A 16,907-nucleotide genomic window follows, 5' to 3' on the forward strand; every position below is an offset into this window, starting at 1 on the left:
CACTGGCCCCTCCCCCCACGGCCCCTCGGCCTCCCCATGGCCAGGCACAGCTGGCCTGCTCCATGTCTTGCCCACTGGACGGAGAGCCGCATCCGAGGCGATGGCAGCCCCAAAGACCGGCCTGCCCTCCAGGGAGCCCACCCCTCAGCAGCCGGCTGCTTTGAGTTCAGCAATGGCTGCTGCTCCCAGCTGTCCCAACTTCAGGTCCCACCTAGGAGGAGGAGGAGGAGGAGGAGGAGGAGGAGGAGGAGGGCTCTGTCTCTCCTTGCAGGTGTGGGAGAGGTGATGTCATGGCCTACAGGCTCGCACAGAATCCGGTCTTGGGGATTTTCCATGCATTTTCACAAAGAGCCAAGACATCTTCTCAAGGAGAGAGGATCTCACACAGCCTCTGTCATCCACACAACAGCTCAGTAAGGTTGGCCAGTACTTGGCTTCCACACTTCAGAGTCATCCATTCATAAATTCTTGCCACCGTGACTGAGAACAAGGCTCCGAGCAGTGCCCCAAGACCGACTGGCCAGCCGGGTGTTTGCCTTCCACGGAAGCTCTGAGCCTGCCTTTCTCTGTGCAGATCTGGGCCAAACCCCACAAGAACAGGCCGAGCAGACACACGATGTGGCCCAAGAAGCCCATCTCAGGCCCACTTGCCCACTGCAGGGGATGCTGGGGCCACAAGTCTTGGGTCGCACACAGCTCCCTAACTCCCCACCCCACCCCTCCTGTGTCTCTGTTAGCCCACGGAAAACGGAGGCCGGACCAGTGGAATCAATTTCCTGCTCCAGATTGCTGAATCAGACCAGTCTGTGCCTCGGGCAAGCTGTGGTGGGGCACATTACCCCAGAGGGGCGTCTGGCCATACACACATTCTCCCCAACCCCGGCTGCCCCAACAGGAGGCCACAGTCCTCAGGGCTTCTTCCTTGCCAAGCACCAAAGGCATCAGCACGGCTCCTATTGGTGGATCTTGACCCTTCGCATTTTGCTGTATTGTTCCCCAGTAGTTGGACCAAGAAACACTGACTTTGCCTTTAAATCCAGTGCAACGAAAGAGCAGCCAGGGGGCGGCCCTGCATGCCCCCACCAGGGTCCCCCCCCCGCAGAGCCCCCCTTTGACTGGTCCCCAGAGACTTCCAAGCAAGCCCCCAGCTGGGGAGAGCAGCGCTGCCCCGGCCACCCACGTGGGCCCAGCCCTGAGCTGCAGCCCCCACGCAGCCTGTAGGCCTGGCTGCCTCCTCCCCGCAAAGCTGCCCTTGAATGGAGACGCTCCAGGCCAGCCAGACGCCAGCAGCCTCCCGCCCCGATGAGCAGGGCCAGGCAAGGGGACGGGTGCCCGCCAACCCCAACACGCACAGGCACACCGACCTCGCAGCAGCTGCTGGCCTCGTGCAGCCGCTCCTGCCCCCCAGCGCTGCTGCAGCCAGCCAGATGCTGTGCCCAGTGCCCTCCACTCTTTGAGGAGGGGGGGCGATGGCAGAACAAGACAGTATCCAGAGACTGGCTGCAAGGAGGAGGAAAGTGGGGCAGAGGTTCAGAGCCCCCCCCCCCCGCAGTCAGCTGGCATCTGCTTTGGCTGTGCCATCCGGGCACATTCCCAGGCAGATACCTGCAGACCACAGCACCGCACTGTGCCCCAGCTCTGCCAAGGGCTCGGAGGCTGCGCCCCCCCCACTCCCCAGTTCGCCAGCATTCCAGACCCCCAGAGTGCCTGGGCTGCCCTGTGCGCCCTCCCTGCCAGGGGGAAAGGGCCACAGGCCGGGGTCTGCGTCGGGCTGGAGCCCAATCCTTTGCCTGGAAGTGGTGCGGCTGTGCTGGCGCAGTTCGGAGTCTGCAGTCCAGGATCTGCCGCTCACCAGCAGGCAGGGACTCAACCTCCCCCCGCAGCCTCGGGAGCCAAGTGGGGCTGCAGAATGGCGCACCGACAAGGGGCGCCCCATTTGGGGGCCTGCCAGAGGGAGGGGGCTGGCTGCTCTCGCCGCCAACCCCCCCCCCTCGCGGCCAGCAAGCAGGGGGACTTCAGCACCAGGGACAGGGACAGCCGCGCGCGGAGTCCAGGGGGGGGGCAGGGTCGCAAGGAGTCTCGCCCTCCTGCCGAGCTGGGAGCCGGGTCTGGGGGCTCTGTCCGGCTCCAGGCGGCCCCGCAGAGCTGCTGTTTCGAGCCACCGGGATGCGGGTGGGGGCCCTTTTCGAGATCGCCAGAGAAGCGCCCGCGCCCTCGCAGGCAGGAGGAGGCTGCCCCCCGCCTCAGCCTCCCCTCCCGCACCGCCACTCATCCGCCTGCGCACAGCGGCCTCAAGGGCCCCCAGCGCGTTGCCGTTCGCCGGCCTGGCGGGGATCGGCGCTGCGCGGGCTGGACTGCAGCGGCATTCCAGCACCCTGGACAGAGGCGGCCGCCGAGCAGCAGCAGCGGCAGGAGGCGGCGGCGGCGGCGGAGGAGGAGGCGGCGCATTCCGGCGCGCTGGCCCGGAGCTCCTCCGCTGCTGCTGCTGCTGCGGCGGGATCCAACCCGCTGCTTGCTCCTGGGCAGGAAAAGCCGCTGCGCTCCGCGGGACGAACGCGAGCCGCTGCCGCCCGCCAGAGCTCCGTCCCTGCCTCCACCACCCCTGCCCCCCCGCATCCACACGTGCCCCCGAACCAGAGCCCTGCTGGCCGGGCCTCCGCGTTGCGCCCCCGGCTGGTGCTGCCCCCCACGCGCCGGCCCCTACCTTGGCTGGCCCCCCCATCGCCGTCCTCGCAGTCCGTCAGGTTGTTCAGCATGGCGCCCGCGTGCCCAGCCGCACTGGCCTCCGCTCGCCTCTGCTCGGGGCGCCCGTCCGCTCCTCTTGCCGCCGCCGCCGCCGCCGCTGCAGTGCAGAGCAGAAACGTCCCCTGCGCCGCCGCCGCCGCCGCCGCCCGCTCAGCAGCCGCTTGGCTTCATCGCGTATTCAGCAGGCATCTCCTCGTCGGGCTTGGAGGGGGCGGGGGGGGGCAGCGTGCGGAGCGGAGGAGGAGGCGGAGGAGGAGGGGCGAGGAGCGTCCGCCGAGCTGCTCGCCACCTCCGAGGGCAGCGCAGCTCTGAGCCGGCGGCAGAGGAACTAGGGCATCTCGAGGCTGGCACTGCGGTTCCCCCCCCCCACACCGCCCGCCCCATCCGCCTGCGCTGATGCAGTCTCACTCATTTGGGGCAGCCTCCTCCTCCCCCCCCCCCACGCCAGCAGCCAGAGGAGTTGGGGGGAAGCGGGGGCTGCAAGAGATGGGCTTGCGGGAGAGGGGGCTTCAAGCCCAAGCCCCCCCCCTCCGCTGTGGCGGGGCAATCCCTGCTGCCACGTCAGCCTCTGGCTCGCATGAAGGTAGGCACGGAGGGGTCTGGACCTGAAGACCAGAATGGCGCAAGACAAGGGGGGGGACTAGCAGGAAGGCTGCCCCACACACCTGCGCATGGCTGGGTCACCCCTTGGCACCCCACGGCATACAGTTCATGGGAGAACATCCCAGTCTGGGCAGGAAGACAGACCAGACCCCACCCACCCCCTTCCCCAAGACACGGTGACCTCAGGGCAGGCCCCTGCATGACCCCCCCCTCCCGCCCACCTGCCCGCCTGGCCCTTAAGAGCCAACATTCCAGCACCATCACATGAGAGGAAGAAGGAGCCGCCTTCTCACTCACCCCACCCCCTGTGCAGGCATGTCTTGAGGGGGCTGCTAGTCCTGGGCCAGCCAAAGCAGCCGGGGGCCCAGACCGCAGCCACCCCCCTTCCCAGAGGGCACACACTAGGCTGGACCCAACCCCACACTTTCTGTGTGCCCGCTCTGCAAAGACCCTCTGAGCCCTGGCGGCAGCAGCAACTCCCGGCTGGCATCAGGGGCCACGAGCCGGGCCGAGGGAGCGCCTCAGAGCACCGGGCAGCTCTCTCGCTCCCTCTCTCTCACACACACACACACATTGGGAGAGGAGGGGCCAGGCAGGCTCCCCCGGAACAGCCAGCCACAGGCCTCTCGGGGGGGGGGGCTGGGCAGACCCCAGCCTTGAGACCTGCTCCTCACCCGAGGAGCCTCAGGCACAGGGGGCAAGGCCCCCACTCCTGCGGCTGGCCTGAGGAGCCGCCCCCCCTCCAAGCTGCCGGGACCGCTGTGGTGAGGCTGGCAGGAGCTGCCGGGACCCTCTGCTCCCCCAGGCGCCCCCCCTCCTGCCCGCTGCTCCACAGGCTGGTGCCGGGCCTGGGGGCCCACTTGCCACCTGGCGTTGCAGGCTCCAGCCAAGGGGCAGCTGACCCCCCCCCCCGCAGGGAGTGTTGCTGGCAACCTCAGTCCTGCTGCTGGAGGGAGCCGGGAGGGAGGGAGGGAGGGTGCCTGCACCCCCCTTCTGCCAGGGATCCCAGCACGGATCATGGCAGCCGCGGGCACTCATTACTCCTTGACGGCAGTAATTAATCGCCGGCTTCCTCCTGGGCCGTGGCCAGCTGCTCTGCATTACTGCCAGCAACCCTCCCCACTCCACACCCTGCGGCAGGCAGGCAGGCAGGCCCGGTGGACCCTGCCCCCCAGCGCCAGCGTGGACCAAGGCCCAGACAAGGGGGGCGAGCGCTTGCACCCCGCTTTGCCCTCCCAAGTGCTCCCGCCTGGGATCTCTCCGAGGGCCCACGCCAGAGGGAGAGTCAGGCTGAGAGAAGAGGTCTATTACATCGGACTAGCATGGGGTGACGTATGAGCATGCAAGCTTCCACACTTCACAGCACTCCTCATCATAATCTACTGCTGCTAGCAAGTGCAGCCTGTGTTTTGCAAGGCCGTATCTGTTCCTGTCTGTCCCTAAATATTCCTTCCTGCCCCCCACTCTGATGGAAGGACCTGGCACCTCTCTGTTCTGCTAGATGGGTAGATTGCACAGGCCTGCGTCAGGAGGGAAATTCTCAAGTGTCCCAATTCCAAACAAGCCAAACAATCCAGACCAGACTCTCCCGTATGGATACGGACCCTACATGGGCATTACGTGCTCCTGTTCCCAAATGGGAAACACCAGGCACTGCACAGGATGTGAACGCAGCCATTTTTACAACAGTCTTGGAAAGCGGATGAGAATTATGACCATCCCCAAGCGGGGGTGGGGTGGGGGGAGGGGGAGGGGGAGGGAGGGGGGGTTGGTCCAAGCCCGTCTGTGCCTTCATGGCTGAGGTTGGCGAGAGGAGAGCCAGGGACTGGCCCCCTCCCACGCTAAATCCCCAGAGAGCACCCCCACTCAAACCTCTCCTCCCCAGGCAGAGTGCTGTACAGGGTTGAAGGTTCTGTGGGAGGAGAAGCTACCAGTGCCCCCCCCCCCGCAGGAGCCCACAGAGCTGCAAGCCTAGCTCAGACCTGGACCCTGCTTGGATTGCATTGCACCCCACACCCCGCCCAGAGGAAATGGGCTTCCTAGACCCTCGTCACACATGACCCTCTAGGAGCGCCAAGGCGGGCAGGGCGGGGCGGTCTACAAGCCGCCTCCAATGTTGTTGTAGCCCCCCCCGCCCCCCGCCCAGGAGATGTCTCTCTCAAGCATCGCTGTTCTTTCGGGAGGTGGCACAGAGAGGCCTTCTGCCTTCCCAGAGGCCAGGGGCTTGCGTGAGCCCCTCTCCCCCCAGAGCCCCCCCCCGCCCGCTCGCCTGGTCCTGCTGGTCTCTCTCTGGCAGTGAAAGTGGAGATCTGGCTGCTCAACAGGCACGGGGTGGGGGTGGGGGAGGACGTGAGACACCCGTCGTCATCCGCACTAATCCCAGGATTACGGCTCCCTCCCTGTTCTGGCCCAGAGTGGGCAGCTGTGGGCTTTGTTCCCTGCCCCAGTGTGCATGGAGCCCCCCTCTGGAGAAGGTCCGTCGAGCCTGGGCTCCAGCGAAGCAACGAGGCCGAGACCGGCAGCTCCCCTCTCAAGCTGGGAATCTGCCGCTGCTTCTCTGCCCACCTCAGTGGGCCTTTCCGCTAGCAGTGGGACTCCCGGGCACCTTGTCACCGCCCCCCCGCTAAGCTCCTCTGAGGGACTGGTGCACAGCCCCCCCCCAAGCGACACAGCTTCCGTGCCCCGGGGGGGGCCTCCCAAGCGGCTCCTCTGAGGGGCAGCTGCTCTGCTGCTGCCCAGCCTGGCCCCAGGCGTGGGGCCTGACCCACCTGGGCGCTGCGTCCTTCAGACAAAAGGCCAGAGAGGAAGAGCAACTCTGGGGCGGCAGCATCAGCCTGGCCCGGGAGGAAGCCCAGCCAGCCCCAGAGCACGTGTGGGTCGGTGGGGGACACCCCCAGTCCGCTGGGGACCAGAGCCTTGGCTGGTCACAACTCGCAAGCCTGGGTTGGCCACCACTATTCAAGCCCCAGGAGGGGCCATGCTCCACCGGAGAGGCCCGCAAGGGTGTGGGGTCGCCTGGTCCGGGGGCTGCAGCGACTGACTGCTGGTGCCTCTGCCTGTGTGGGGCAGGGCAAGAGAGCCCTCCGCCCAGCACGAGCTCCCTGCAACAGAGCCGGCCATAGAGAGAGAGAGAGAGAGAGAGAGACACCCCGCCCAGGCTCTGGAGTGACCTGTCCACATCTCCCCTCTGCCCTGAGCTCACGAGGAGACCTTTCACAAGCCACACAGACTCACCCCCCCCCACCCCGCCATGGGGGAGCGGGGTTGGAGAGGAGCGCCTGGGAGATGGAGGTGAAATGCACTGAACGTCGAAAGCCAGAACAGAAGCCTGGGTGGCAGCTTCCCCGGGTGCTCTTGCCCCAAATACCACAGCACCCCAATGGTGGGGGCGGGGGGCGGCTGGAGTGGGGTGGACAACAGAGCAGCCCTTGAGAGTGGGGCACAGCCAAGGTGGGGAGGCCGGGTCTCCCTGCTCCCCCACCTGGGAAGGCCGCCCGGGATCCTTGGCCACTCGCTGCCTCCTCGCAGAGGGACAGCATGACCCATCAACCACCACCAGCAGCAGCAGCAGCCCACAGCTCCCAGCAGGCCCCGGCACCCACGGCAGTCCCTCTAGCCCCCCCCCACCCCGCCTCCTCCTCCAGAACCCTCCGCTGCAGGCCCTTCTAGGCCCAGAGGAAGAACAAGCACCTCCCTGGATGGGCCCAGAAGCCCAACGTGTCCCTCGTTCACACTCCAGCAGGTGCCGCCCAGGTGCCCCCCCCCGAGGTGCTGCTGCTCCCTATGGCGGCATTCCCAGGAGCACAGCCTGTGACGGAGGCCACTGCCTTGCCCATCCTGCCTGCTCCAGCCAGGCACCCTGCTGAGCAGCACACCTGTGGCCAGCGGCTGGCTCTGGGGCCTGGCGCCTGGCACTCCGGCCGGCCGGCCGTCTATCTTGCAGGGAGGACTGCTGCCTCTGCACTTGTCATCCACTCGTCTCCTCCAGCAGCCAGAGAAGGTGGCCTGATAAAAGATCTCCTCTCACCTATTTTGCACCTCGCAAGCCACAGCTCCCAAAGCGCCTGGCTCTGTGTGTGTGTGTGTGTGTGTGTGTGTGTGTGCGCATGCACGTGCACATGCGCTTCTGTGCTTGGCAGAGAAAGGGCAGGAGAGACGGAAATGCAGATGTTAGGGGAGAAACAGCAGAGCTGCTGAAGCACCCTGGAGTGGAGACCCTGGAAACCCACCTCCAGAGAAGGGCCTGCTTCTCCCAGGCACCCCAACACAGGAACAAAGAGAAGCAAAGGGAGCCTTCCAGGGGTGGGGTGCAGGCCCAGGAACTTTCCCCATTTTGAGGCAGGATGCTTGAGGCAGAGTGCTGGGTGCTTCATGGGCACCCTAGGCCTGACCTAGGGGCGAGTTCAGTCCAGGCAGAGAGAGAGAGAGAGCGAGCGCTGGTCTGGTGGTAGCAGGCATGACTTGTCCCCATAGCTAAGCAGGGTCTGCCCTGGTTGCATACGAAAGGGAGACTAGAAGTGTGAGCACTGGAAGAGATTCCCCCTCAGGGATGGAGCCGCTCTGCCACGAGCAGAAGGTTCCCAGTTCCCTCCCTGGCAGCATCTCCAACGAGATAGGGGCTGGGAGAGAGACTCCTGCCTGCAACTTTGGAGAAGCCGCTGCCAGTCTGTGTAGACAGCACTGAGCTAGATGGACCAAGGGTCTGACTCAACATATGGCAGCATCCTAGGTTCCTAGGAGGGAAGGCCAGGAGAGCCGGGCTGCCTTGATCGGGCCCCGATGAGCCCATCTCGTCCCACCCCCGGCTTCCCACAGTGGCCCACTGGCAGGGCATCAAGCCAGCCTCCCTCCCCCGCCAGGGCCCCCTGCAGCAAGCCCAGCAGCCACAGACAGGCCTGGCTCCAAGGGACCAGTCTGCTCCCCCTTGGAAGGTTCTTCAGGTTCGCAGCCATCACCACATCGGGAACCGTTCATTCCAGAGATGGAAGAAGCATTGTTCCCAGGTCTGCCGCCCTGAATGTGCTACTGGTCCGTTTCATTAGATGACTCCCATAATACTCCAGGGCGGGGGGGGTGTGCTCTCTCCCCCTCCATGCCTGGCATCATTTTACAAGCTGCTCCCGTCATCTTTTTCCTGAATGGAAAGGGCCACCAAGCCCCTCTGGCCCCCTTCCCTCCCAGGGAAGATGCTGCTGCAACCCCTTAACGGTGCTTGGGCGCCCCCCCCCCTCTCCCTAACATGCCTTGTGAGATGGGGCAGCCAGAAGTGGGGCTGCAGGAAGGCAGCCTGGAGAGAGCGCCTCCTTCCAGCCCCTCTCCTGGTGCTCCCCAGCATGGCACCCGCCCTGCTCACCACCACCACCACCACCACTCTCCATTTCAGCAGCAGGGTGGAAAGGGCTCTCCCGGTCCCGGCTTGTGCAGGCAGGCCTCTCATGACGGTGAATCAGTGTCAACAGACTCCCCCCACCGCCGGCCAATGAATGTGTCGAATCCCTTTTTAGAACCATCTCAACTAGTGGCAACACCACATGTGGCAGCAGTGAATTCCGCCACGTTGAATTCCCACCCTCCAGCCAGTCCAGCTCACTGGATGGCCTCCCCCCGCCCCCCCCCGCCAAGTTCTATGCCTTGAGAGAAGGGCAGTGATATGGGGACATGGGGACCGAGGGAGCTGCCCTAAACGGGACACTGAGCCAGCCCACGGGCCCCACGAGCTCAGTCTTGTCTGCACAGACTGGCTGCAGCCCTATCTTGGAGATGCCAGGAAGGGAACCTGGAATCATCTGCCTGCAAGCCTGCAGATGCTCTTCCCGAAGGGAAATGTCTCCCAGTCCTCACACATGGAGTCTCCCCATCAAATGCAAACCAGGGCGGACCCTGCTTAGCAAAGGGGACAAGTCATGCTTGCTCCCACAAGACCAGCTCTCCTCCTGGAGAAGAGAGCTGCTCTTGTGGCATTTGCGGGGGGCATCCAATTAGGGAAACCGGCTGTGGACCTAGAAGCCCCTGAGGTTGGAAAAGAGGTGGCTATGGGGAGCCATGACAGAGGGGTGTACAATTATGCATGGAGTCTCAACTAGAGGTCATTCTATGAAACTGAAGGCCAGCGTGGTGTAGTGGCTAGAGTGCCGGACTAGGACCGGGGAGACCCGAGTTCAAATCCCCCTTCAGCCATGAGACTTGCTGGGTGGCTCTGGGCCAGTCACTTCTCTCTCAGCCTAGCCTACTTCACAGGGTTGTTGTGAAAGAGAAACTCAAGTATGTAGTACACCGCTCTGGGCTCCTTGGAGGAAGAGCGGGATATAAATGTAAAAATAATAATAAAATAATAAAAGGAAATACTTTCCCACACAATGCATAAATCAGCCTATGGAGTTCTCTGCCACAAGATGTGGTGACAGCCAATAGGCTGGGTGGCTCTAAAAGGGGGTTAGACAAAGTCATGGAGGACAGGTCTATCAATGGCTACTTGTCTGGTGTCTATGGGCCACCTCCAGCCTCAGAGGCAAGATGCCTCTCCATCCCAGTTGCAGGGGAGCAACAGTAGGAGGGAGGGCAGGCCCCTCTCACTTCTTGCCTGTGGGCTTCTCGGAGGCAGCTGGTGGGCCACTGTGGGAAACAGGATGCTGGATTGGATGGGCCTCCTTGAGGGGCCTGATCCAGCAGGACTGTCCTTACGTAGAATGCATCCCCTCCCTAGAAGATCCCACAGCTGCCAGGGGGCAGAGAAGGCTGTTGCAGATTGCTCTGGGCCATTGACGGAGGGGTCGCTCTCACGCTCACTCACTCTCCAGGGCAGGCCTGAGCCTCTTTGCCTTCAGGGGATGAAAGGGGGCCGGGGGAGGATGGGGCTGCCAGGGTGGGGCGGCAGCGACCCTCTTCTTGTCTTGGGAGCCCGAAACAGACCCTGAGCATCAGCAAAGGGTGCCTGATTTAGCCCAAGAACAGAAACGAGGGAGGCAGAGTCCCAACCCTGGGGGAGTGAGGGGGAAAGGGGGGGTGTCTGCCCTGCCTTGCCCCCCAAGAAGAATCAAGGCCCCACAGTCTCGGGTACAGCCTCACGAGGCTAGCCATGCCAACAGCCATTTCTGAGCAAGAAAGATGTGGGGCCCATCCGACACGAGCACCAAGAGATGGGGCAGGAGTCTGCCTGCCTGGGCTGCCCCAGAGCGCTGGCCAAGGGCCAGCTGAGCACCTGAGGGCACTTTGGGGGAGGCAGGCTCACTTGCTGGGTGGGAGGCACGGGTGTGTTGCCACGCCCCTGCCAGAGAGTGGGGCAGTGGGGACCTTGTGAGCAGCCTGGCCAGCTCCTCAGCACACTGGGGGTGAACCCTGCAGGTCCCGGGGGCCAGGCCAAGGGGAGGCTCCGTGCCAGCCTCAGGGGCAGAGCAGCCCAGCTCTGAAGTGCTGAGAGAGGGCCAGCCTGCCCCAGGCGCCCGGCAGCCCAGCCCCACTTGGGACCACCAGAGGCAGCACAGTGCCGGGGGTCTCAAATGGGGCAGCCCCATCTCATCTCCCAGTGGTGCGCCTGGCCTCTCCCCCCCCGCTCCCTGAGGCCTTGGCCAGTTGCGGGGGGGGGCTGAGGGAGGCGGCCCCTTGAAAATAAGACTGCCTCTTATACGTCCAGGGCCGGGGGGGGGGGCTGTGTGTGCCAGGGCGGCCAGGGGCCAGCCTCCTCCCTCCCCTCGCCCCCCCCCTGCACCAAGCGGTGCCTGGTGTGTGGACAGCAAGCCCTGGGGGCCCACAGCACCACGGAAGGGCCAGTCTCCCTGCAGAACCTGCCTGACCCTTGGTGCCACCTGGAACATGTGCAGAGCGCCTTGCACACAGTCTCTTGCGGCCTCCGCCTTCCCACAAGCCGGTACGAGTAGGCTGGAGGGGGGGGGGGTGGCTCAGCTGTGGCTGGCCCCCTCTGGAGGAGCTGAGCCAGAGGAGCCCCAACGCCCGGCCCCCTCGCTTGGGTCTGCTGCCAGCTCTGTGCAGGAGCTGGTCCACCCCACCTCCGCAGTTCCCTTTCTGCCCAACAGAGCCACCCCCCCCCACCCCACCCCACCCCACTGGATGCAGCGAGTGGCTGCAGGGAAGGGAGTTGCCCTCACAGCCGGCTGAAGCCCCCAACCCTAGCCCTATAGCACAGGGCCTCCCGAGCTGGGTCCCCAGAGGTCATGGGACTACCACTCCCCTCCATAAAGGATGGCTGTGCATGGTGGGAGCACTGGTCCCACAGCAGGTGGGGAGCAGAATTGCGGAAGGGCCCCAGGCCAGAGAGGGCAGGGAAGAGGCCCCCCCTCCGCCCCCTCCCCCAAGGAAGCCTGTTCAGCCCACACCTCAGCAGGGCAGAAGGGCAGGACTCGCTCCAGGTGCCCACGAGGCCACGCCTCTCGACAGGGGGGTCTCAGAGGGCGTGCAGAGTGCCCACAGGCCACCACTGTGAGCTTCAAGGGCAACTAGGGCAGGAGTTAATGTCCTGGTGCTCAGGGTCCCCCTTGTTTGGGGGCAGCCCTCAGCCCAGCGGTGGGGGCCAGGCCTTGCTGTGGTTGCGCCCATGGAGGGGGGGGAAGGCATTCTGTAGGTGCTCAGAGACTCTCTTCTCCCTGCGCCTGGATGGGAGGGAGGGAGGGGGCTTGGGCCCCTCCATGCCCAGGCCGCTGCCTCTCCGCCAGCCCCCGCCTGCCCCCCTGCCCTCTGAGGCGCTGCCCCTCCTCCCTCTCCCCAAAATAAAGCTTGTGGGATCCCATCAAGCAGAAGGAGAGCGGGAGACAGGCAGCCTGGTTGCCTTGGAAACAAGAGGGCCTCCTTAAGCAGCCGGTTGCCATGGAGACTGCGACGGTGGTGGTGCTGCTGCTGCTGCTGCTGCTGCGGCTGTAGCTTGACATTTCCAGCCTGCAGCCTGTGCGTGTGCCCGGCTTCCTCTTGGCAGTGACCACCAGCCCCCGCTCCGCCCCCCTGGAAGGAAGGCCACCCCCTTTTCAGCCCAGTGCATCCCCCCCCCGCACACACACACCCCGCTGTTGCGCCTTCGCCTCAGCGCTCCTCTCAGGAGCCCCCCGCCCCCCGAGCCTGGACTGCACCCCCCCGCCTGCCCGCCCGCCCGCTGCCTTTGGGCTCCTTTTGGAGGAAGGCTGTGCAAGACGTGTGTGCGTGTGTGTGTGCTGCCCCACACACCCCACGAGCTGCCCACCCGGGCAAGTGGCACGCCCCCTCCCCCGCCTGCGCCCCTCCATCCATCCATCCATCCGGCGGCGGCTGCTGAACCAGGTCTGGCGTTGCCATAGCAGCTGCACGGTGGCGCTGAGCACCGATCTAATTCAGGGTTTATTTTAAGAAACGCGTTGGATCTTGGAGTATCCCCCGGGCGGGCGGGCGGGTGCAAGAACTGGGACACGCAGCAGCAGCAGCCGCAGCAGCAGCAGCCGCCTCCTCTCTCTCGGTCCCGACTCCCCATGAAAGGCGAGAGCCTGGGTCTGCAAGGGAGGGGTGAGGTGGGGCATGAAGTCACGGTGATGGCCACCCCCACCCCAGAGCAGCTTGTCCTAACAGGCCGGGGGTGGCGCTCAGGTGAGAGCTCAAGAGCTCAGGTGGCTCCTCTCTTCTCCTCCCCCCTCTGAGAGCCAGGCTGCCTGCAGGCTGGCCATGGGTCAGCTTAACCACGCAGCTCTACCCGACGAATGGTCAGCCTGCATGCAGCACGGCTCTCGGGCAGGGCGGGAGAGAGAAGAGCCAGGCAGCTACTGACTCACACAGGTCTCTGCTGCTGGGGCAGGCGGGCCTCAATGCCTGGCCAGGGGCCTGCCTTGGAGACCCACAGGAAGCACCCACCACAACCTGCTGAAAGGACCCCCGCCCCAGCCAGGCAGGTGGTGATGCCAGCAGCAAGGGCCCTCACCCACGCTACCCTCCTCAGGGGCAGCCTTGAGCTCCAAGCACTGAAGGAGCCTGGTTGCCCGGCCCCCCTCGACCCCTTGCCAGGAGGGTGCGGGGAGCCTGCAGCATGGAGCCCACTCACAGCCAGCAAGGGGCTGCACACAGGCCTGGTGGGAGGAGCTCCGGGAGGGGAGGGCCGGCCTGCACTGGGGAGCAAACTCCACTCCGCCCCAGAAGCACTCGCTCTGGGCCATGTGAGACGTGTGGGGTGGGCGGGCAGGCAGGCAGCTGGGGTCCAGAGCTCTCCCAGAGCAGCCCAGCCCGGGGGGGGGGGAGGAGGAGGAGGAGGAGGAAGCCCAATCAAGGTGAGGAGCAAAGGGAGGCCCCAGAAGGGCACTGCTGTGGGTCAGGAAGGAGGGCATGGCCAGCTTGGGGGCTGGCGGGGGGTGGCAGAGCTGGCTGCAGCTGCCTGCCTGAGAACTGGGTGCCTTTCCCCCAACAGCCTCCTCTCCAGCCTTTGGGCAACCCGGGGGGGGGGCAGGGGGCTGCTAGCAAGGCCCGGCCACCACCAGGAGGCACAGCTGCTGAGGTGGAGTCGGATCTCCTGGATGACCCCCCCGCCTCTTTCCTGGGGGTCTCGAGCCACCCTATTCTTTCCACGCCACCCCGGGGCTGCCCGGCACTGCTCCGACCCAGGACACCCCTCTGGGCCATGGCTGGGCTGACTCTGGCAAGACGAGGCCAGGGTGCGAAGATGCCTTGGCCCAGGACTGGCTCCTGCCACAGAATCCGGCCCCTCTGCTTCAGAGCAGACCTCCTCCCGCGCCTTGCCTGGGCTGGCTGCACTGAGCAAGCTCCCAATCTGCTTCGCAATCCGGCAAGATCTGGACAGGAGGATCCTCTGTCTTGCCCCACTGCTGGATCGGTCTCTGGGGCAACTCTCGGCACCTGCTCTTCCTTTAGGGACAAAGTACCTTCCTTCTGAGCTGCCTTGGCCCCACCTGCACATGGCCAGGGGGGTGGGGGGCGGGGCTGGTTCTGGTCCATCTCCTCTCCCACTGCTTGTGGCTCTGGCTGCACGTTCCCCAGAGAGCAGCGGCCCTTGGGCACCTCCATTTGGGAGCGGCAGGGGCGTATCTAGGGTAGGGCAGGCAGGGCACATGCCCCGGGCACCACTTGAAGGGGGGTGTCATTTTTTTAAAAAAATTTTTTTAAAAAAAAATGGCCACTGAAAACAAAATGGCCACTGTGCATGCTCAAATGGCCTCTGTGAGGCCCCCATGCCAGGCTTCACAGAGGCCATTTGAGCATGTGTGGCAGCCATTTTGTTTTCAGTATATATATATATATTATATAGCCACCACACATGCTCAAATGGTCTCTGCCAAGCCCTAGAGGCCAGCAAGGGGAGCGGGAACCTTTGCAGACCCACCCCACAGTCTTTAGGGGCTAAAGGTATTTTTTTTAAAAAAAATTAATATAATATAAGTCACTGTACACATATTCAGTTTGGCACTATGTACAGAGAATCAGGGTTTGTGAATAATGAGCTGAAGCTTATGAGCTAGGATTGTATTCATTTGCTCTTACTTTGCTTCTTGTGATTAGTGAGTTAAATGTGATGTCTTAATAATACGGCTATTAATGGTGAGTTTGTCTTTGAACCAGTGTGAAATCCTTAGTGTTAAGGCCCACTGGGAGTTTCTTGCTCTCTTTCTCTCATTTTAATTGTCTTTCTGAAAGACTAGAATATATTCCAAGCAGTGACACAGTTTACTCTGCATATCTTTTAATTATTTTCAGAGTAAATAGGGAAAAGTCAAATTCTCCATTTCTTTTAAAAACTCATGTAATAGTGATGCTACAATGCATAGTAGAGAATTAGACATTAGTTTTCCAAGTACACCTCCACATAGTATTTGGGTATTTCATGAGCCCCAGCATACTGAAATTTGTAGTTTTCTAAATTGTTTTTGAAAAATTAATGAGCTTGACTTGTATTTTTCAGCTGATATTATGGTAAAGTTATATGAAAGATGGGTGTTGGATGTTTGGACAGGGGGTGCGATTTCAGTGCTTGCCCTAGGCACTATTTTCCCTAGATACGCCTCTGGGGAGCGGCCCCTGTTTCCCGGACAGAACTGGCCCTTTGACCTCCGTGCAGAGGCTGCAGCCCCTTCCGTTTGCTGGGAGGAGGAGCTGAGAGCCAGAGGAGCCTGCTCCTTGCGTGGCTGCTGGCGAGGGGCAGGGGCGTAGCTAGGGGAGACGGGGTCCCTGTCCGCCCCTCGGAGCCAGGCAGATAATGGAGAAAACAGGAAGGGGTGGAGCTGCAGGGCCCTCAGGAACGGGGGGGGGGGAGGTTCTTTGAACCCATCCACTCAATTATAGCCACACCTTTGAGGGGCTGGAAATCAGGCCCCAAGGCAGCCCCTCGAGAGAAGGAGATCCGGAAGAAGCCCTCACCCCCACCATCGGTGAAGAGCAAAGCAGCTGGCCCTCCCCACCTGGAGCGTCAGGGGCGACTGGGAGGGGGTGGCTGGTTCAGGGAAGGATGCCAGCCCAGCCTCAGGGGAAGAGCACTGGGCACAGGCGGCCTGGCAGCAGCACCCCTGGAGGAGACCTGGGAGCCAGGGTGCCCTTCCCAGACAGCTCCAGCTGCTCACTACCCCCTGAGCAACAAGCCCCATTCCATTTGGCCAGTGGGTCCCTTCTGGCAAAGAGCCAGGAAAGGGGGCAACATCCCGATCAAGTGCTGATTTACCATCAGGTGGGGGGTGAGCCTGTTTGCATTGTGAGCGCTGAAACAACTGCCTCTTTTGGAAGTGGTGCAGAGATGGGGTGCTGGGTGTTGTTGTTTTTAATTTAGAAGATTCTTATCCCACCTTTCCGCCTGCACAGACACCTGACAGCATAGACAGAAAATACCCAACAATAACTTTAAAAAGAACAAACGTCAAAACACAAATCAGAGAGCAGGAGAGGACAATCAAAAGTCACCCAATAAACAACAGAAAGCAGTCACTGAGATGAAACAGGACACTCTTCAAAGGGAGGTGGCGAATAAGCAAGGAGGCTGCATTACTCTCCCCCCCCCCACCCGCCCGTCTCCCCGAATCCATGTCAGTCTTGCTGCTCCCAAGAGCAACGCTCCTGCCTGCTCCTGGTCCTGAGTCCCTCCCAGCTGCCAGCCCAGCTCCTCCATCCCCAGAAGGGACCCACAGCAATACTGGCCAGAGGAGGAAAGCACCCCTGCACAGAGGAGCCACGTACCCACTGCCCCCACTGGGGAGAAGCAGCTTCAGGGCGCTTTCCAGATCAACCCCCACCCCAGGGTCACGACGGATCTGCAAAGTGTGCTGCCTGTGTGGCGACACCGCAGTCCCTGCGTGGACAGCAAGGGGCCGTTCACATCCCCGATGATGCCTTACTTGGGGTTTCATCTCTGCGATTTAGCACTACAACACGTTGCAAGTCCGTTGCAGAAAAGTAGCTGCATTTCCCCATTGCAGCAGGAGCTTGAGATTCTGGGGGTGGTCTTCAAGACGACCCTGCCAAGCCGAAGCCTTTCCCCCCTGTTGTGGCGTGCAATCTGGAAAGCGCCCAGATGAGCCCGTCTGCGTCCAGGAGGGCTGCCCCTTTGGTCTTGACTGGGCCCAGCCTTTTCCCCCATGAAAGGCATGGGACCCAGAGTC

The 16,907-nt window shown here is 63.0% G+C and overlaps 1 protein-coding gene across 2 annotated transcripts in view; it reads right to left on the reverse strand.

The window, feature by feature from the left end:
- Positions 1-16,907, reverse strand: part of SLC12A5 (solute carrier family 12 member 5) — a 101,554-nt gene that overhangs the window by 74,955 nt on the left and 9,692 nt on the right. Inside the window, exon 1 of one of the 2 annotated variants that reach the window (XM_053246271.1) lies at positions 2,705-3,096. The exons of the other annotated variant lie outside the window; for it this stretch is intronic. Coding sequence (XP_053102246.1) covers positions 2,705-2,756 — 52 coding nt within the window. The 5' untranslated portion in view covers positions 2,757-3,096. Of the gene's footprint in view, positions 1-2,704; positions 3,097-16,907 lie in introns of those variants that run through there. 2 annotated transcript variants of the gene reach the window in all.

The sequence above is a fragment of the Hemicordylus capensis genome, chromosome 4 (assembly GCF_027244095.1).
Source record: "Hemicordylus capensis ecotype Gifberg chromosome 4, rHemCap1.1.pri, whole genome shotgun sequence".
Classification (NCBI taxonomy): domain Eukaryota; kingdom Metazoa; phylum Chordata; class Lepidosauria; order Squamata; family Cordylidae; genus Hemicordylus; species Hemicordylus capensis.